The 20,882-nt window shown below is 53.5% G+C and overlaps 1 protein-coding gene across 1 annotated transcript in view; it reads left to right on the forward strand.

Annotated features, from left to right (window-relative positions):
* Positions 1-20,882, forward strand: part of Itpkb (inositol-trisphosphate 3-kinase B) — a 96,681-nt gene that overhangs the window by 72,730 nt on the left and 3,069 nt on the right. Inside the window, exons 3-7 of the mRNA XM_052201194.1 lie at positions 11,604-11,703; positions 12,774-12,987; positions 16,996-17,200; positions 19,326-19,427; positions 20,517-20,588. Of these exons, the coding sequence (XP_052057154.1) occupies positions 11,604-11,703; positions 12,774-12,987; positions 16,996-17,200; positions 19,326-19,427; positions 20,517-20,588 (693 nt within the window). The remainder of the gene's footprint in view (positions 1-11,603; positions 11,704-12,773; positions 12,988-16,995; positions 17,201-19,325; positions 19,428-20,516; positions 20,589-20,882) is intronic.

Below are 20,882 nucleotides of genomic sequence, written 5' to 3' on the forward strand. Positions count from 1 at the left end.
TGTGCCTAATAATATCATCAAAAGTTAAGGGGAAATAAATCAACCAGCTGGTCTGTTCCCTAGAAGAGATGCTACAGTTCCTAAATACGGGCTGTCCCCAGAGACCTTGAGGGGGCCCAGCCTACCAGATGGGGCCCTGGTCACTGGGAGAGGATGGAGGTCCTGGGTCACTTTGCTCACTCTCTGCCATTCTCAGGCTCCAGCCGGACTCAAGGATCTATAAGGTGCTCCACCCCCACCTTGGGACAAGCACCCTGCCCAGACAGACAGACAGCAGGTGGACATCACAAGGGCATCCCTATTCCTAGATCCTCAAGGCAATATGCATTTCAGCCCTGCCTCAGGCAGGGAACTGGGCCTACACTCGGTCTGCAAAGAAGGTCTTTGGGTTGAGATCCTTACCTAGGAAGCTCCTCAGCCCCAGTCTCGTACCTTGGCCTCTGCCATTCCAGACGTTTCCAGATCACTCACTCACACCCCTCAGAGTCTCATTCCCCTACCCAATGGGAAAGAGCTGCAATAGTGCAAAAGAATTGAGAACCTTCTCTAAGCTACGCAAACAAGAAGGGGACGCTTGTGTGGACCTAGTACTCTGTCTCCCTCTGGGCAGTAACACACGAGTGTTGCCGCTGTGTTTATTAGTTTCGTTCTCTGATGGTCTGGAGATGCTTGGTTTTGTCTCAGCAAACCAATGTTAAATCCCTGTAACCAAAGGCAAAAGTGAAGGAAACACTGAGTGCCCCTGCTCTACTGAGTGGGAGACCCCACTCCACTTTAGTGGGCATACAGGCTGCCAGGGAGTTGGGTTGAGCATGATCCCCGGTTCTGTGCCTTTGGGGACACAAGAAGAGGTGGAACATGTCCCTGTTCGCTCCTCTGAAAGAGAGAGGTAAGTATGCTCTCTCTGGAATGGCCCTATGGGATCCTCACACCGCAGAGGAGAACGGGCTCAGTTAGCGCCCACTGCCACCAGTGGGGGGCCCCACGCTGACAGATTCAGGGGGACCAGTGATGAGTCAGGCTGTTTATGAAAGTCACACATCCTCATAGACGTCAGGATGACCCGGGCCTCATGTTCTGAGGGTGACGAATCTTGCTCATACTAGGGGGTTCACCGGTGTGCCTGGCCTCCGGAGGTCTGCACGTGAACAGGAGCATGGTAGCTGATGGTAGCTGAACTCTTTAAGACCGGGAACAGCCTGTCAGGAGAGGGAAACTGGGTGACTCATGGCCCAGTCAGGAGCTGCAAATCAGCTTCTGCCGGGACTGGGCTGCAGAAGTGTCTTCAGAAGGCGGAAGAGGTTTCTGGCGCTCAGCAGGTCTGCACTGCGTTACAGAGTGCCCTTAACCACAGGCAGCTCGGCGCTACCCCTCGGATATGAATTGCTCCAGTGTGCCTTGCTCGGAAATAATTTTCTAAATATAGCTGTGTGATCCGCCTGTAAGCCCTTCCTCAAAAGTTTCCTTGTTAGAAATTCCTTAGGTGGGAGTTCCCAGCACTCGGCCTCCCCCCTCCGCGTGTCCACCTGCGTCCAGTCCAGCCGTGGGCTTTTGCGCTTGCTACCTGGGAGCTTCTCCATCTTGGAGGCTCTGAGCCGGAGTGCGACAGAGGCCGCTTCAGAAGCGGCTTTCGCGGCTTTCCTTCTGCAAGCTGCTTGGGAAAGGGGGGCAAAGGTGACCTTTGTGCTCCTTCTGCTTTCTGTGGCCAACTTCCTTTCAGATGCCTGGCTTTCTAAAATGTCATCTTCCAGTCAGGAGAAAGCTGTGTGTGTGTGTGTGTGTGTGTGTGTGTGTGTGTGTGTGTGTGTGCTCATGTGGCCACCCAAAGAGCCTGTGGCCTTCTGTCTTAGGAACAGCAGAACAGAGGTGCTCACAGCGGCCCTTCCCACACCCCACCCCCACACCCCCTGGTTTAGGATGGAACTAGAGGCCTCAGGTGGCCTCTCTGCCAGACTCCTGGATCTGAAGAGCCTGTGAATACTCACAGATGCTCAGAAGTGGCTCTGGTGTTTGGAGCAGGCCATTTCTCTGGCCGGGAGTCTGACGGGCCTCCTCTGCCTCCCCTCCTCCTGGAAAGGGGGGGATTCAAGCTGAGGACGGTGTGTGTGTGGTGTGTGTGTGTGTGTGTGTGTGTGTGTGTGTGTCTCGGGTCCTGCTCTTGACACCTGCCAAGCCAGCGGAGTCGGCCGGTGGTGTTGGCCAAGTGGTATTACCATTTCACAAGAATGGAGAAAACTGAAGCCCTGAGAGGCTTGGTAACCTGCCCAGGACCTTCGGACAGGGCTAACAGGATCTGAGCCCGAGTCCATCTGGATACAAAGTTGCATGTTACAAATGACAAAGGAGAGAGCCTAGCTGAATGGTGCAGTTCTGGGACTCTCAACAGGCTCGCCTCTTACCATCTCTAGTACCTCAGGCAAATTGTCTAATCTCTGTGTGTCTCAGTGTTCAAGTCTGTAAAATGGGATCATGAGAGCACCTCCCCCATGACAAGTTAGCATACATTCACTGTACATATCAAATGCTTAGCACTGCATCTGCCTGTCAAAGTCCTTAGTCCACAAGCTGGCCATCACTGGTCCTGTGTGCTGTGGCTCTGCCCTACCCTGCAGTCCCCCAGGCAGAGGAGGAGGAATTGAGCCCTCTGGCCCCTAACTACGTAAAAGTTCTCCTTAGGAGGTATGTTGAGAGAGTCCCCCCTATCTTGTCTGAGAATTCAGTCCCTAAAACTGAGTGCTGGGCCGATTGTCTGCTGCCCAGTGAGGGCCCTCAGTAAATTTCCACCCTCCAGAAGCTCAACCTTGTTTTTTTGCATTTACCAAAGTAAAAATAAAATCTCTGGGGAGACAGAGGGGGGGCCTGGGGAGGGTTGTGGGACAGCCGCAGTGCCTGGCTCCCTTTCCCAGACAAAGCTAAATGTCCTCTGTCCTCTGCCTTTTTCCATGAGGAAGTGTCCAGGGGGGCCCGAGCCCCCCCTTGGCTCTTCCTGGTGGCCACTCCCAGCTTCCGACTATTGTTACTTCCCTCTCAGCCTTTTGAGTTGGAGGGAGGCTGAGGCGGGCCAGCTCCTGGTGCAGGCATGGGCTCTGTGTGGTCAGGCATTTCCCCATCTGCCGCCACCTCCTCCTCTTCCTCCTCCCCCTCCTCCTCCCCCTCCTCCTCTTCCTCCTCCTCTTCCTCCTCACGGCTGTCATTTTTAGTTCTGGAAGAAAGAGGAGAGAAGCCAAGCAGTGACCTTCACTCAGAGACAGGGACTGCTGGGTCACCTGGCAGGGAGACCTAGGAACTTGAAGGACACCTCAGTTCTTGGGCAACAACAAAGACTGGTTTGCAGGGATTGCAGGTCCCTTTGGCAGCAGCTCAGGAAAGTGAGGCTGGGGGGAGAAGAATTACCTGAAGCAAGGTCTCTGGTGGGAGATTTCTTTACTGTGGCCCCTAGCGTCCTGGCTGCATGGGATGGCTGTCAGTGAAGATGCCCCAAGGTCCCATAGCAAGGGGGAAAGAGAAGAAAATAGCCTGAACCCCAGACCTTTCCAGAAGAAAATAGCCTGAACCCCTAGACCTTTCCAGTCACAGGCCTTTTGGATAAGTGCTGCACAGCCTGGAGATAGACAGGTTGGGGACAGGAAGATGTCATGCCCTGCAGGGTCTCAGGCATACAAGAGAGTGTGGGGGAGTATCCGCAGTGGCCCCGAGGCTATGCCGGAACCCTCTTTTTCTGTGAGTGGTTGGGAGGCCATGGTGGCGCTCCGCGGTGGCAGGCCTGTCCTAGCCAGCTGTGTCCAGGGCCTTTCCCCAGGGTTCTGGATAAGAAGAGAAGAGTGGCTGGCGGAGTGCCCCAGGCGACAGTCTGGATTCTGCCTTTGGTGCAACAACTGAGCCTTGAGTTGCAACAGAACAAGGCAGCTAAGCGGGAGGGGCCCTCTGGGGAGCTTCACAACAAGGCTTCCTGTCTGCCCAGGATGTGCAGCTCAGGAGCATAGTGACAGACAGCTGCCCTCAGTGGGGCAAGGTAGACAGGGGAAACTGGCCGGCTAACTTCTCCTGGCCGGCCACACACGGTCAAAATGCAGGTGCACTAAAATTGCTGTGTAAGATCACCTTTGGGCTATGTGGATGCCGTGTGTATTGAAACACAAGGAGTTTCACGTGTAGACTTGGGTCCTGTCTTTAAAAGATACATGGTGTGTGTGTGTGTGTGTGTGTGTGTGTGTGTGTGTGTGTTCGCATGTGAGAACACTCTTAAAACCTGGAAAACATCAGAAGCACGGCTCTGTCACCTAAGGCAGGCTCAGCCTTCCTGGGCTCACCTGTGCCTCAGCTCTCTTCTTGCCCACCCTGCTCAGGCAGTCTGTAGAGACAGAAAAAGAAGAAGGAAAAAAAAACAGCTACAGGCTGCCCCCTCGTGGGCACAGAGGCTCTTCGCTCGGTTTGAGAGTCTTGCTTGTTAAGTTGGTAGGTCTCCAGTGCAGCCTTGTTTTTTAGCTGTAGCTATCTGCCTTGCCGACGGAGGGAGTCTTTCCTCTCCAGCGCAGCACTCTGGACTCTGCGGCAGGCACGGTTTCCAAGCAGGCGCCAGGAAGGGGCATGGAGGGGCCTCTGCCAAAACAGCACAAAGAACAAAGTTGGCCGCGAGGCCGGGAGAAGCAGCAGGCTTTCCTCAGGACGGCGGCACCAATCACTAGGGAAACCCTAGCTGCTTTACAGAAAGACCAAAAGAAAGAGAAGGCATTTTTCCCAAACATGGAGACCGCAATGACTCTGTCCGACTTTTGCAAGAGCAGAGCAGAAGGTCTAAGACAGAGTGAACCTTTCCTGTCCACTTTTTTGTCAAATGTCCCTTCCCCAAGTGTGTGTCAGCCAGAACCTTCTGGGAAAAGCCTGGGAATCAGAGGGAGGGGAGGGCAGGTCTCTTCAGGCCTCTCCCATCTGAAAGGTCAGTCTTGTGACAAAGTGACAAAGTGCTCGCTGTCTGTGTGAGGCCATTTTATAGCTAGGAGAGAGATTGGGGGGGGGGCTGGGCATCCTGTTGGCTGAAACAAAATCTTCAGAATTAAATGGCAGAGAGCTGGAAGCCGTGCGGCCTGGAGCAACACTAATGCCTCTGAGCAAAATGGAAATAAGTATGTCAGCTCTGTGAGGCTTCCATTGGTGTCGGCACCATCCCTAGGAACACCACAGACACTGAACACCTGATTTGCCTGCGATTTCCCTGCGCTGGCACACAGACCCTCGCGCATGCTCAGTCCAGCATTAGTCTGACAGGATTTTAGGAGCAGTGATATTTCAGTTACCTCCCCCTCATCGCTCTTACCCTAAAAAGGGGGGAGCAGGAGGGAGATTTCTTTTCCTTAAAAATTATCTAAAAATAAATCAAATTATCAAATTATTGAAATAAAAAAGAGTGGCTGGAGGAAAGGGACTTTCCCTAGTCTAGCCTCCTCATGGAGTTGGTTTTGTTGACCCACAAAATACCTCCCCATAGGTGACGTCAACCATTTGGGAATCCACTTCATAGAGTGTCTGAACCAACGGTTCTGAACCTGTGGGTCTCAACCCCTTTTGGGGGGAGCTTGAACGACCCTTACACAGGGGTTACCTAAGACCATCCTGCATATGATTCATAGCAGCAAAATTAGTTATGAAGTAGCAACAAAAAATAATTTTGTGGTTGGAGATCACCACTTGAGGAACTGTATTAAAAGGTCACATCAGGAAGGTTGGGAACCACTGGTCTAGACAGAAGCAGATGGAGACACTGGACTCATGATGCTCCTGACTATGCGGTCAGGACCTAGCACTGTGGCCCTGGGGGTGGAGCTTCACAAATAACCAATCACACGCTGGCTCAGCTCCCGGGCCACCCCACTTGCCCTCTGGCCCTTTGGTAATGCCTGGTGGATTATTGCCAGCACTCTGTGTCTCAGAGGAAAAAAAAAAATAAAACAAACAAAAAGAATCAGAAGTCAAGACAAAGTGAATATTTATGGCTCGCCTGAACTTGGCCATGTGCGGAGCAGAGCACGTGTTGGGAGGGAGGTCTGTATCACCGGGGATTCCACGGGGCCACAGGGGACCCAGTTACAGGACCCAGTTCAATGGCCCTGGGACCTGGAAGAACAGAGGCTCGTTCTCACCCCAAAGCTTGGTAGCGCTAAGCTTCATTCCTCTGTGGTCGCTATAGACAGAGGCCCGCATTGTAGGACCTAGGCAGTGTTTAGACATCCCACCACAGGATGGGAGGGAGTGTGTCACTTCAGTTGTTCATTCGTGGGTTGGTGAGTCCCGAACCTAGCAGAGGTTCCATCAAGCAGGTGCTAGAAGGAGGGCAGACAGGTAGCTGAGGATGCCCGAGGGACTGCACTGGCTCTCTCCAGGAGATCTGCTTCCCAGCAACAGCCTGGACATGGCTGTACCAAGCCTGAGGCCAGAGGCTCCTGACAGTGTTGGTGAGCCTTGTAGCAGAGCCCATACCTGCCTGGCCCTGGACCTTCTCACTCAACCACCTTCTCCATCTGGACATTCCTACCACATTTGAAACAAGGGGCCCTTCAATTCCATTTTGTGCCAGGCCCTTGCTGATGGCTACCGCACTCTGAAAGAAGTAGGAAAGAGGCCCCACGAGGTCCCCACGCCCTGCCTCCTCTCACCCCTGACCCTGCCATTCCTCTTCTGACCGCTTTTCAGAAGACACGGGCCACGACGCCTTCCTTTTTGTTTAAGGCATGACGTCCCTGTAGAAGTCGGAAGGGAAAGGCCACCAGCCAGTGGCATGCCCCGCAAACTGTCCACCTCCCTAGAAGCCTACACAAACAGAGTCAGACCCGATCGAGGCTTCCCCCGTGAGCAGAGCCAGGGCTGGGGTGTGCCCTCCCAACAGTGGGTCTTTCTACTGAAAGACCCGGGTGTCAGGGAAGGGGCTGGCAAGCCCGAGGACGCTTTGTGTTCTGGTTGTTTCTGAGGCACCAGCTCATGGGAAAGAGGAAGAGGAAAAGGTGGGTCAGGCTCTGGCTGCCCTGAGCTCCAAGCTGCTCCACTCCTGCTGGCAGAGCCGGTGGCCTGTGGTGCAGTGTGGTGTGGAACTGCCCTGCTGGTAGCACTTGCTCTCTCTGTCTGTCTCTGCCCCTGTCTCTCTCTCTCTCTTCCAGACACCTCTGGTGCGAAGAGGGTTGGTGTTTGTGGGCCTTCCATGTTGTTTTCTTTGTCTATTTGTTTTGTTTTCTTTCTTCCCACCTCAAATCCCTCTCCCATGCGCTATTTTAGTCAGGTGTAAGCTGTGTGGCTGCCCAGGGTCACTTCAGTCGCTTCAGCAGTTTCAAATCTCAGCAGCCTTCAACAGCTATCCTTCATCTCAGGGTTTTAAAACCCACATTCCCCAACCTGGCTGTCCCCTGATCCTTTCAATCCAAATTTAACTGGACAAGTCAGGGGAACCCTGACATTCCTCGCACAACCCCGAGGTCTGGCTGGGTGAGAGAAATGATCTTACCTGCATGTGGATGCAGAGCAAGGCTCAGCCAAGGCTGGTGTGACTGGGGATGACAATCCAGGGACTGGTTCAGCTCATCACTTGAGGACTCGCCTGGAGGCTTCGTGCCTGTCACTTGTTAGATTGCTTAAGCACCTGCCTTGAAGTTAGAGCAGAAAGCCCTGAGTGCCCAGTGGTCCCTGCACCTTCCCCTTTCTGGTGGACACAACGGCTTTATTAGTGCTACTCTCCTGTCTGTCCACAGGGAGCGTCCATGTACATTATACACACACAAATCCCTCCAGAGCCCGAAGCACGCGGCAGCTCTGATCCCACCCAGCAGAGTGCAAGCTTTGTGTCCCCTGGTGACTGTGCTGGAAGGGTCCCAGCCCCAGAACAGGGCATCACCAAGGATTGGTGGCAACTAGAGACATATTACAGTGGCTAAGGGAGCAGCCAGAATGCCCCTCTTGAGCCAGAGCCCTGGCTGCTCAGGAAGATGTCTTCTGTCTCCAATGCTAGCCGTCAAACGCCCAAGAGCAGCCATGGAAGAAGCCTCACTGTGGACAGGCACAGAAGTTAGATCGCAGGGTCTCGGTGTCCCCCTGGTTCTTACCAGCAGGGGAGAGGATGAACTAGAAGAAGTCCTCAGCCTCCCGAACACTGCCTCCCTTTAATCCAGTTCCTCATGTACCGTGACTCCCAGACATAAAATGACTTTTGTTGCTACCTCATATCCGTGATTTTGCTACTGTTTTTTGTTTTTTGTTTTTTGTTTTTTGTTTTTGGTTTTTGGTTTTTTGTTTTGTTTTGTTTTGGTTTGGTTTTTTGTTTTTGGTTTTGGGTTTTGGGTTTTGGGTTTTGGGTTTTTGTTTTGTTTTGTTTTTTTTGAGACAGGGTTTCTCTGTGTAGCCCTAGCTGTCCTGGAACTCACTCTGTAGACCAGGCTGGCCTCGAACTCAGAAATCCACCTGCCTCTGCCTCTCAGAGTGCTGGGATTATAGGCGTGCGCCACCACCGCCCGGCTTGATTTTGCTACTGTTATGAATCATAATGTAAATATCTGTGTTTTCTGGTCGTCTTGGGGAACACCTCTGAAAGGTTTGGTTGACCCCAAAGGGGTCACCGCCCACGGGTTGAGAACCACTGGACTAGGGGCAAAGACTTGCTGCAGCTGGTGTGCTTTGTCTAGAAAAGAAAATCAGATAAAAATGTTCCTGTCACCATTGGACTTTGTGAAGGTCAGCGCAGGCCACAGGACCCCAGCCTGTCACAAGAACTCATACAACAAGCCCTGTGTTGGCTGCAGCTGGTGCCTGTGCTTGCATGTTATGAGTTCTGACATCCACCACTGGGTGGGGCGTGTGTGTGTGTGTGTGTGTGTGTGTGTGTGTGTGTGTGTGTGAGAGAGAGAGAGAGAGAGAGAGAGAGAGAGAGAGAGAGAGAGACTCGGGTCAGTGAGTGAGGCAGTAACATGTCACTGAAGACCTGACCACAGTCAGCTTCCTCAGAGCCATGTTGGAGATGCACATAGAAGTCAGAAGGTGCTTTGAGGTCCGTGGAAGCTGTGTAGATGCTGTGGGGATTAGCGGACAGAGGTGACCGTAGCCACTTGGGAAGACCCCTGGGCTGGGGTCTGAGTTCAGATGGAATCGGCTCTGGGAGAGAGCCTGGGCTAAGCTGTCCCTTGGTGGAATTCCTCCAGGTCGTAGGTGGCTTCTTTTCCTCCCTTGTCACCTGTCCTGGTGGGGAGGAGAGGCCTGGAACCTTTCTCCTGCTACACTGGCTTCTGGCAATGAAGTGCTTGGAGGAGGTCCGCCCCACGCCTGGGAAGCTGCTTCCCCTGGGAGTGGAGCAGGCTGCTGAGGCAATGCTGGGCTTCCCAGGACATCCGTGAGGGCCTGAGTCTGTCTCCTCCTGCCCTGTCATCTGCCTCCACACCTACAAGCTAGGAGGATGCAGGCCCTGCAGCCCAGCCATGGGGAGAGCGTTTTCTGATGCTGCCTAACATTGGCTTAAAATGCAAGGGGAACCCTGAGTCTACTGCCAGCAGAACGTCAAATGCACAATTCTCCATTAAAAGAACATTCCACAAGCACGCATCTGGTCTTGGTGTGGTGGGGCCATTGGCCATGGGACCCTTGCTCAGTGGTGCTTCCTAATGGAGGCCGTGTGGGAAAGGCAAAGCCAACGGAAGTCTGCTGGTCTTCTCAGCTTAGATGTGGGAAGACTCTGGGACCCCCCCCCCCCGAACTTGGGGCTCACTTTCTGCTCACACTCACCTGAGCATGCCCACTCTGCGTTCATGGTCACTTCCTGCACACATTTACCGTACTGCCTCCAGCCTCCGTGCCAGCCAGCTGGCTCTAGTTGGGCCAAATTTGTCTTCAGAGTCTGTCCTCAGCTGCCTCTTCTGGGCAGCCTCCAGACCCTCTTTCCTAGAAGATGGTTTGGAGTGTGTGTGTGTGTGTGTGTGTGTGTGTTTTAGGGGTTTCTCATTGTATCATCTGAACTAGACTCAAACTTTTGAGCTTGTGTGACCTTTCTGAGTAGATGGGAGTAAAGGTGTGTGCCGCCCCCCACCTGGTACTCAGCAGTCACAGGTGAGTGCCGCCCACCTGGTACTCAGCAGTCACAATGTGTGCACCCCCCACCTGGTACTCAGAAGTCATAATGTGTGCACCCCCCACCTGGTACTCAGCAGTCACAATGTATGCACTCCCCCACCTGGTACTCAGCAGTCACAATGTGTGCAACCCCTACCTGGTACTCAGCAGTCACAATGTGTGCAGCCCCCACTGGTACTCAGAAGTCACAGGTGTGTGCCCCCCCACCTGGTACTCAGCAGTCACAGGTGTGTGCCTCCCCACCTGGTACTCAGCAGTCACAATGTGTGCACCCCCCACCTGGTACTCAGCAGTCACAATGTGTGCACCCCCCACCTGGTACTCGGCAGTCATGGGTGTGTGCCCTTACCACCACCTGGTACTCAGCAGTCACAGGTGTGTGCCCCCACCACCACCTGGTACTCAGCAGTCACAGGTGTGTGCCTCCCCACCTGGTACTCAGCAGTCACAATGTGTGCACCCCCCACCTGGTACTCAGAAGTCATAATGTGTGCACCCCCCACCTGGTACTCAGCAGTCACAATGTATGCACTCCCCCACCTGGTACTCAGCAGTCACAATGTGTGCAACCCCTACCTGGTACTCAGCAGTCACAATGTGTGCAGCCCCCACTGGTACTCAGAAGTCACAGATGTGTGCCCCCCCACCTGGTACTCAGCAGTCACAGGTGTGTGCCTCCCCACCTGGTACTCAGCAGTCACAATGTGTGCACCCCCCACCTGGTACTCAGCAGTCACAATGTGTGCACCCCCCACCTGGTACTCAGCAGTCACAGGTGTGTGCTCCCCCACCACCACCTGGTACTCAGCAGTCACAGGTGTGTGCACCCCCCACCTGGTACTCAGCAGTCACAGGTGTGCTCCCCACACCTGGTACTCAGCAGTCACAGGTGTGTGCTCCCCACACCTGGTACTCAGCAGTCATCTATGAATGGCCCTTCTGTGGAATGCTTCTTCACTGATGCTCATTTACCAAAACATCCACAAGTAACTGTGTGGCAACACCCTGCTGCTGGGTGACAGTGACCCCTCTACTCTGAGAATCACTTGCTTTGGTACAAAAGGTCATTTTCCTGAGTCCTAGTATCCATGAGTCCCAAGAACCTGATGGACCAGCTGCCTGGCCCTCTCTAGACAAAGAATCCAAGGCACTGAGTGGGCGTGTGAGAAGAAGCAACATGGGTTTAATTGTTCCTGTGGGAAGGGTCTGGGTTAAGGAGCCCTGGATTGGGAGCCTCCTTCACCTACCCGTGAGCAGCCCCTAAGAAATCCCGAGCTCAACTTGAAGCTCAACTCAAAGCTCAACTCAAGTTCAACTTGTTTGTAAACGGGCAGAGCTATCTGTGACTGTGTCTGCTAAGTAGCCAGCAAGATGTCTGGAGCCCACCCACGGGCACCTGAGCTGTCTGGGCGTGTGGTCCCTCTGGTCCAGTGGCTGCGGGCATTGAGTCAGCTTGTTTGAACTGGTTTATGTCTGTCACTTAGAGTGCTCTGTTTGCTGCTTTCTAGAGCAAGTCATGGCGGAAGATAAAGAACATGGTGCAGTGGTCCCCCTTTGTCATGTCCTTCAAGAAGAAGTACCCCTGGATCCAGCTGGCAGGACATGCAGGTAGAGTCTGCTCCCCTAGAGAGGGGAATGTGGGGGAATGCTCCAGGAGAGGGCAGCCCTACAACAGACCCTGGCAGAAGGCGTGGTTCTTACACTACCATGTAAGTGCCTGTGGACAGCTGATCATGACACACTGTCCCCACGAATACACCCACCCCACCCCTGCCCCATCCTTCACTCTCCCGCTCTTTCTTTCCCAGCCTCACTTCCAGTCTCATCAATAAAACTTTTAGATCAATTCTTTATAACTTGTTTGCCCCTTCTAGTCCTGGACAGAGGCTAAGCTAAACCATCTCGGTGTTCAGCTGCTGTGCAGGCCTTCACTGCCCTGTTCCAGGGGTTAGAATATCAGTGGAGATGTAGTCTCTACCAGGAAGGAACTTGAACTAGAGGGAGATGTGACCAAGTCACCCTGTAGCCACCAAGGTGCTGGCAGAGTCAGCTAGGCCCCATATGAAGTCCTTTATCATGCACTGTCCTCTGGGGACACCTCTAGAGCCACCCCGGACTTGGTCCTTGTGACCTCACCAACCTGCAGGCTCTCTACAGGGCAACACAGACTTAGACCAAGACATAGAAGGACATCCTTTGTTAATACTCCCTGGCAGAATGGCTCTGAAGGAACACTGCCCAGATGGCCTGTGCGCTGGACACACTCCTTTTAGTCCACTCTGTCCCCTGTTCAGGCACTGAACTTTTTCTCCTAAGACTCAGGGAGGGACATCTGCTCCGTTAAGAGGTGGAGGCGGGTTCTTGTTGTAAACTTAGGAGTGGGTAGAACTATATACAGTCCCGTGGATCATTTCAGGGGTGAGGAGCTTTAGAGTCAAAAGAGAGAGCAGCCAGGGTCGCAGTCAGTGAATGGGTGGCCAGGACTCAAAGTGTAAGTGGCTTGTCTACAAATGGCCACACCTTTAACCCTCAGCTTAGCCATTGTGGTAGCATCTCTTGTCTGGGTCGGGGTTGGAAGGAGGGAGGGATGCAGGGACTGTTACAAGGTGGAGGGGGGGGTCCCAGATACCCCTGACTTTCGCTGAAGCTAGAGGTCCTTCTCCTACTGTCCTCTACAGGGAGCTTCAAGGCAGCTGCAAATGGCCGCATCCTTAAGAAGCACTGTGAGTCTGAACAGCGCTGCCTGGACCGGTTAATGGCGGACGTGCTGAGACCCTTCGTGCCAGCCTACCATGGGGACGTGGTGAAGGATGGGGAACGCTACAACCAGATGGACGACCTGCTGGCTGACTTCGATTCCCCCTGTGTGATGGACTGCAAGATGGGTGTCAGGTGAGCCCTGCATCATGCAGGCATGCCCTGCCCCGCCCTGCCCCACCCTGCCAAGAGCCTCTTCTCCTTGAGGCAGCCCTCAACAGAGAGGGACCACAGAGCTGGCTTGTAGCACATGCTGGTTTCAAAAAGAAAATAAAAGCAGACCTGACCCTAGGGTGCAGCTCAGGATGGGGCCTGGGAGCTACAGAGGTCCCAGCAGTAGGTAGTAGATGGGCCTGAGATGATTCCAGACCTTGCAAGGAGCGTCAAGCTTATGCTAAGCTTCACAGTCTGGAAGGTCAGAGAGCAGAAGCGGACACCATCCCTACCTTCAGGCCATCCGCCTTTGAGGCTTCCAGCATGACGTGTCCCGCCCAGAGAGCCTGATTTTGGCTGCAGACATGCACACTAGACTGCGGACTGAGCTCAGCGCTATTGCTTAAATCTGACTTGAATAGTCTGAGCTATTTCTTCAGCACATGGGTGGGTGCGTATGAGTGTGTGTTTTTTTATGTATGCGTGCGCATATTGAGGCTAAAGGTCAGCCTCCGGTCTTGTTCCTCTGGAACCGTCCAACTTGTTTTTTTTTTTTAAAGACATCATTCATGGCTGGAGAGATGGTTCAGTGGTTAAAAGCACTGGCTGCTCTTCCAGAGAGGACCCAGGTTCAATTCCCAGTACCCACATGGCAGCTCACAACTGTCTGTAACTGCAGGCAGATTTCTGAGTTCGAGGCCAGCCTGGTCTATAGAGTGAGTTCCAGGGCAGCCAACTGAGGTCTCTCCGGTCCCTGACATGTAGAGGTTTTTTTTTTTTATATATGAAGATGGCGAGGAGGAAGAAGATCTCTGTGTGCTCCGATTACACTGATCGGTTGCCTTCGTTCCTTCTCGCTCCTAGGAGTTCTGTGTCCAAACCAGCCCCTGGCAGCTGGCCAAAACCAGTCCCCTTGCTCTTGTCCCGAGAGTAGGGACGGATGGAGTCATGGAGAAATACGGGCCCTGCCACTGCCTCCTCCCCATCACTCACCACCTCCTCCTGGTTCCAAAGCCCTGGATGTCTTGGCTCCCGGAGAGAAAGCAGAATGCCCCTGTAACTAGCACACAGCCTTGCATCTCTGGATATCTTATTTTTGTCTCTAGAAAATTCTTTCCCCGATGCACTAGAATACGCCCACTCAATCAGAGGCCCCGCCCTTCCTTCCAACATTAGGAAAACTGGGACTCAGTCTGCCTGCAGGAGAAGGAGGTGGGCACAATCGTAGTGCACTGGGCGTTCCTGGAGGTGCCCGGACAATTGCACCTACTCACAGTCAGCACTGCCTTGCCTCCTGCCTGGTGCAGCTGTGTGCCCCCGGGATGCTGCGGGCACAGGGTACCCACTCCCCTCTCTTCTAGCTTAATACCTTTTTCTCTCCTTGCACCTCAGAGCCCTCCTATTCAAAAGGGCTTAGGTAACCCCATCCCAGGTGGAGTTAGGGAAGAGGAGGTCACCCCCAAAGCAGCACTCACCCTGCCCTTACTTCCCCATGCACTGGCCCTGAGGGCCTCCTGAACTCTTTGAGTCCTGTATTAGGTGAGTCAGCTGTATTGTCCCTGCATGTCCCAGGGCCAGCCACATTGCGAGGGTAGCCTGTGCTACCACTTGAGCAGAAGTCTCCAGGAACACCTTCCCAGGTAGCAATGTAGTACAATGTGCCCAGGTCTATGGACCGCACACCAGGACCTCAACCATGGCCTGTCCTCCATGGAGACACCTAGCAATCCATTTCCCATAGGGATCCATTTCCCATAGGGATCCATTTCCAATAGTGCTCCCTGGAGTCCTCTTTGGGCCATAACTCGTGGCTTTCTTTCTCCCAAACACAGTAGCACAGAAACATAGCCCTTTGTGCCTGCACCAAGATAGGGCAGTTCGTGGCTGTCCCTAGCACATGACATGTCCTTGCTGTGGAAAGAGGCTGGGATACACATGGGTCTTTGTCAAATACCAAGTCTCAGGGCATGAATGAGGCAGAGGCTTACCAAAATGGTGAGAAGGCCCCTCCACAGAGTCAGCCTTGGCCATGGTATGTAAGGGTCCTGAGGGAAGGCATAGAGACCTGGAGGCATCTTAAATCAGGGTGTTTCTAGGACCTGGAACCTGCTTCCGGGGAAGTGGCGCTCACCCTGCACCCTTGGGCTTTTAACTTCCCACTCACTGTGGGTGCATCTTCCATCATCCATCTAGAGCTGGTCCCAGCCCCTGGAACTTGGGGAAGCGGCTCTGGCCCTAGCCTGATGCCCGTTGGCCCACCAGTGACTCACCACCTCCCTTTCTTTATCTTAGGTCAGCCCCTCCCCCAGATTCCAGACATGGGAGCACCTCTCTTCTACCCCAAATGTATTCCCTGTGCTCCAGAAGTTGATGAGCAGATCTCCCTCCCCCTATAAGGGAAGCTCCAGCTTCACTCAGCAGTGACAGGTTAGGAGGGCTCCTCTTATAGACCTGTTTCCCAGCTGGTAGCCATTGGGAACATCTCTTCCAACCCCATTCTGTGCCAGAGGAACAAATGACTGTCTAGCTGGAGCTGTGGGAACCCATTTTGAGCAAAGGCCCATGGGAGCAGGGCTGTGGCATTGGTGCCTGCTTCCTGTTTAAGGAGCTACTGAGAACTCTTTGTAGACATTAAGCCTGTTTTGCACCCTCGTGTGTTTTGGGCATGAATTCCTCCCCAACAGCACACAGGTTTACTGACAACTTGGTATCTGCATGCACAGTGGTGTGCTGTGTGCATAAGTGTGCATGAGTGCACGGAATGTGTGTGCGTGCAAGCACCCAACCAGAAGTTAATGCACCCTCCCCTTATAACCTTCCTAAACAAGCAGGACACGTTTATACACCCGTATTCCAGGCAACTGCGAGTTTCCTTTCTGTGTAATACCAATAGTGCAGGTTTCTGAAATCATCTCCTTTGTAGGATGTAGATTTGTGTTCTGTCTGTTCTGAGACCCAGAATGGAAGTCTGGGGCAGATTGTAGGGGACAGATGTCCTGGGACAGTGCCTGGGGGTGGGGGATGGACAGGAGAGAAGGGAGGGTGCCTCTGAGGGCAGCTCACACCCACGCAGGCCACGGGGACCCACTTCCCCATCCTGCAGTGAACTGCTGACTGCTGCCTCATGAGCGCCCTGGCCGGCATGCACTGGGGTGGAGGAGCTCTAGCAGGGGAGAAAGGCTGGGGTGAGTCATATTTCCAATTGGGGGAGGTGGTGGGAGTTTGCAGGGGAGGGGGGGTAGTGCTAGGACCAGATTTGGTCCCCAGGGTTCTAGGCCAATGACTCCACCCCCAGCTGCTCTGAGCCTGGCCTATCTCTGCCTGTCACCTCTCCTAGTTGCTTAGTGTTTTCACCTGGTCAGCCTGCAGGTTCTACTATACAAAGAGAAGCAGGGGAAGCGATGGAGCATGTTTTAGTCTTCCTGGGATCAGAGGCTCAGTGACCTGTTATAGAGACAAATGGTGCCAGTTTTATCTCTGAAACACTGCTGGGCTACAGAACGCTGGGCAGCCCTGTCCAGCATAGGTCATCGCAGAGCCCACTTTACTCTGCTCTTGGTGCTTCCAAGAACCCTGCTGCCAAAAGCCAGAGATGCAGCCCTGCCTCACGCTGCCTGAGGACAGGGAGACAGATTGGAAGGACGAATATTCTTTGCAGGCTGCCAAGGCATGATGGAGTTCCAAGGGTGAACCCCGCCCTCTATCTCTCTTCCACAAACTGACCACTGTCCGCCATCTTTCTTCTCTTGCCGACCCTAGAAAAGCTTCCTTGTGGGCGGTTCTGAGTTTATTAGGCCTTCACAGTCACCCAGCATCCGGGTGCTCTGGGTCCACACAGCTCTCCCAGTGAATTCACCTCATCTTAGATGTTGCTCTACTGACCATTGTGCTGGGACAAGGCACCACCAGCTCAGGGCCTTCATCCACCACACATGACTCCAGGGAGTTGTGGCCCCGCCCCAGCACGCATGTCCTTCACCTCCTATGCAGGACATACCTGGAGGAAGAACTCACCAAGGCCAGGAAGAAGCCTAGCTTGCGGAAGGACATGTACCAGAAGATGGTCGAGGTGGACCCTGAGGCCCCCACTGAAGAGGAAAAAGCCCAGCGAGCTGTGACCAAGCCACGTTATATGCAGTGGAGGGAAACCATCAGCTCCACAGCCACCCTAGGCTTCAGGATCGAGGGCATCAAGGTGAGACTTGCTGAGGCCTCACGGTTCTCAGTGATGAAGGCCTTGGGACACTGGAGTCTATAAGCCTTACCTGTACAGGCCTGAATACCGACAGCCAGCCGCAGGGGTGTTGGTACATTCTGCAGCTGAGGTACAGGTGGGCTGGCTGTAGAAGGCTGTCAGACCTTGGGGCTCGGGTAGCTTATTTCTACAGCTGTACAGAGGCCCCACATAGGAGCCAGCTTATATACCTGCCACAGGAGAAATGTTGTTTCACTGCCAGTGAGGTACGGGTAAGGGGAAGCGTGGAGCTACCCGGGATCACCTTGGAAGCCTCATCCTCTCCTCGTGGATACTCTGAGAAGGACCTCAGAAGACTGTACTTGTCCCTGTGTTCCAGTCCAGGTCCCTCGCTACTAGATTTGCAAGACCCAGCTAGGAGCAGGGAAAGGGGACACACGGTCCTCAGTGTCTCAGGTGGCCATTCCTTCAGGGAAGGTGACAGTCCCCTCAGGGACCCTGCTTCTTCCTTTCTCAGTCCTGGCTTGGTCTGCCTGGCCCGCTCACTCTCCGGCATGGAGTTGGAGTTGGGTATCTGAAATAAGGGGAGGCTCTGGAAGGTCATCTCTCACACAGTGTGTAGATGTGATCACCAGTGTCTCCCACTGGCTTCTAGAGCTAGGGACCGAGAAAACCATTTGTCCTCCCTTGTCTTCGGAAACCAGCCTTCCCTCCTGAGAGCAATATTCAGCTCTCAGGCCGGATGCAAATTATATACACACATCCTCTCCATCTCCATTGTCTGTCTGAACTGCATACCCCGGCACCTCTTTCCCAGGCACGGTTTGCTCCAGTCTGTGGTCTCTGCACCACGCAGCCGACAGCATCCACTGGCCTAGAAAGGCTGACTGGATACCGTCATCTGCCTTCCTTTGCCTCAGCTAACAAAAGGCCCTATGACAAAGGCTCCCCTGAGGTGCCATTCCCTCAGACCCAGCTGCCTGCGGTTTTCCTACACACTCTCTCTCTCTCCTGATTTGTCTCAAAAGAACAGAGCTCTGTGTGTTTGCCCAGGCCAGCCTAAAGAGAGGGAGCACTGGGCTCTGAGCATGGAGGGTGGTTTGTGGAGTAGAGATACAGTGCTGAGGACTTAAACCCTGGCTCTGGGGGAAACCTTATAGCAGCCCCTTGATCTGCAGTGCATTTTAAGCCCCAGACCAAATGTCTGGAATGTAGAGCACCAATAGGAACACGTGCACAGATAGATAGATAGATAGATAGATAGATAGATAGATAGATAGATAGATAGATATGTATGTATACACTCAAACACACCACACACACCATATACACATCACACATACCACACATACACATGCACCACACATTCCACACACACTACATGTACCACACACACCATACACACTATATACACCACATATTCCACACACACTACATATACCACACACATCATACACACCATATACACCACATACACATATACCATACACATACACTCACACCACACACACATGTACACACACCACACATACGTATACCACACACACACACCTACATATATACATACATACATACCACACATACATATTCCACATACACACATTTATGTTTTGCCTTTTTCAAGGAAACACTTTACAGCTTCTGACTTACCATATCATAAAAATTGCCAGCAATTGTTCTTGTGCTTTGGGCCACTATTAAATGACCGTCACTTGGCCACAAGCCTGTGACAGGGTGACGGTTAGCCTAATCATCCAGATAGCTATTACCACATTAATGGGACACACTGTGTGTCACGGGTCCAAGGGCAAGGCGTCTGAAGCTAACCGTTCCTTGGGGCCCTCGCCGCCCTTACTCAGAACAAGGTGCTTCTCCACTGTCGCCTCGGATACCCCTCCCGCCACCAGGACATCCTAAAGTGGTGTGTGGCCAGCGATCTGGTGCCATTGTGTACACTCCTCAGCTGGGGTCTGGGACAGGCTCTCCTGGGCCAGGTGACAATCACCTGGTTGCCCCTGGCTTGCTTTGCTGTCCCTGGTCACCTGACCATCTCCAAAAAGCAGCAAGAGGGCCACTCCGTCCCACGGGCCCTCTGCTGACTCCCTGTGCATGACTCCCCCCTCAGAAGGAAGATGGCTCTGTGAATCGTGACTTCAAGAAAACCAAGACAAGGGAGCAGGTCACCGAGGCCTTCAGAGAATTCACTAAAGGAAACCAGAACATCCTGGTGAGTCAGGGTTTGGGGTCAGGGGACCATCCCTTCTCGGACCTAGCTAAAGTCAGGCAGGACTGCTTCTGAAACTCTAGCTCTACACTTCTGTAAGAAGGTGATGTGGCTGTCCCCAGAGAAGCTTGGGGACACTGACTCATTCTCCTCAGTCCCTCTGCCCAGCACACCACCCTTCCATGTCAGAGAACGATGATGACAGGAATTCTTCAGCACCTGCTGCTGGCTGGGTGTGGCACTGAGTTTTCACCACAGGGCCTCAGAAGCCCTCTGGTGGGGACAAGCAGACATTCTGTCTCCATTTGACAGATCAGAGACTTGAGGGATCAGGGATGCATAATCAGGAAAAGGCCGAGCTAGGAGTCAGACCTAAGTTGGCCTGACACAGGTCCCCTCTCTTCCTGAGGCCTCCAGGCTCAGCCCTATAAGGCTGGAATGCACACAGTAGGTCTGCAGTTCTGCTCCTCTAGTGCCAGGGCACCTCATTTCACACACTTTGACTCATGCCACTGACTGCATTTCCAGCTGTTGATAGGGACTCCGGGATGATGCGGACTAGCCCTGCCCGGCTGTCTCTGCTATTCAAATCGTCATTGAAGGACCCTGTGTGACATGAGCATCCCTAGTGGCTTTGTAGTCCTGGGTGATGGGACTCCCAGAGCTGGCCCTTGGGAATGAACAGGTAGCCCATTGCCAACACAGGAGGATCTGTAAGGCTCCGTGGAGGGGACTCTTGTAGAGATGCTGTAGCTTTTCCCCCTACCTTGTCTTCAGTCAGGGGCACAGGACTCTGTGGTCAAGAAGTTACCATGGCAACCAGTTCTGGGCTCTGCCTCTGCTGGCTGGCATGCTGGCATGGGCCAGCACTGGGGGAGGATGAGGGACCACATCGCCTTCTGGGAAAGGTGTAACTGAGCTCAGCTGGGGGTAGATGAAGAGGTCGGCGTAAGTGATTGGTACATGGTCACTGCTAGTTATAATTCTCAGAGTCTAAGGAACCAAATAGATCTGACAACCCGTCCCGCCCTGCCCAACCCCACCCCTCCACACACACAGAGTGTGTAAAACTCTGACCATCTCTGCCTTCAGATCGCCTACCGGGACCGGCTGAAGGCCATTCGAGAAACGCTGGAAGTCTCTCCCTTCTTCAAGTGCCACGAGGTAGGTAGGGTGCTGCGCCTGCAGCCCCACAGTCACACACTGCCTGATTGGCTGGCACCCCTCCCCATCATCCCTAGTTCCAATAGGAAGTGAAATTGCTGACCTGAGCTCAGGATCATTACAACCTCAAGCCTTCCTTAGCCTCTTAAAAACCTTGGCGCCCCAGCCATGTCTCCCCCTAACCCTGCTGTCCTCCAGATTCTACTCTTCCAAGCTCTGCTCCCCTCCCTCCTGGCCCTGTCAGGTCTAGCCCCCCAATCCCGCCCCCTCCCTGTCGTGACTCCGCCTCCCTGC

The sequence above is a fragment of the Apodemus sylvaticus genome, chromosome 12 (assembly GCF_947179515.1).
Source record: "Apodemus sylvaticus chromosome 12, mApoSyl1.1, whole genome shotgun sequence".
Lineage (NCBI taxonomy): Eukaryota > Metazoa > Chordata > Mammalia > Rodentia > Muridae > Apodemus > Apodemus sylvaticus.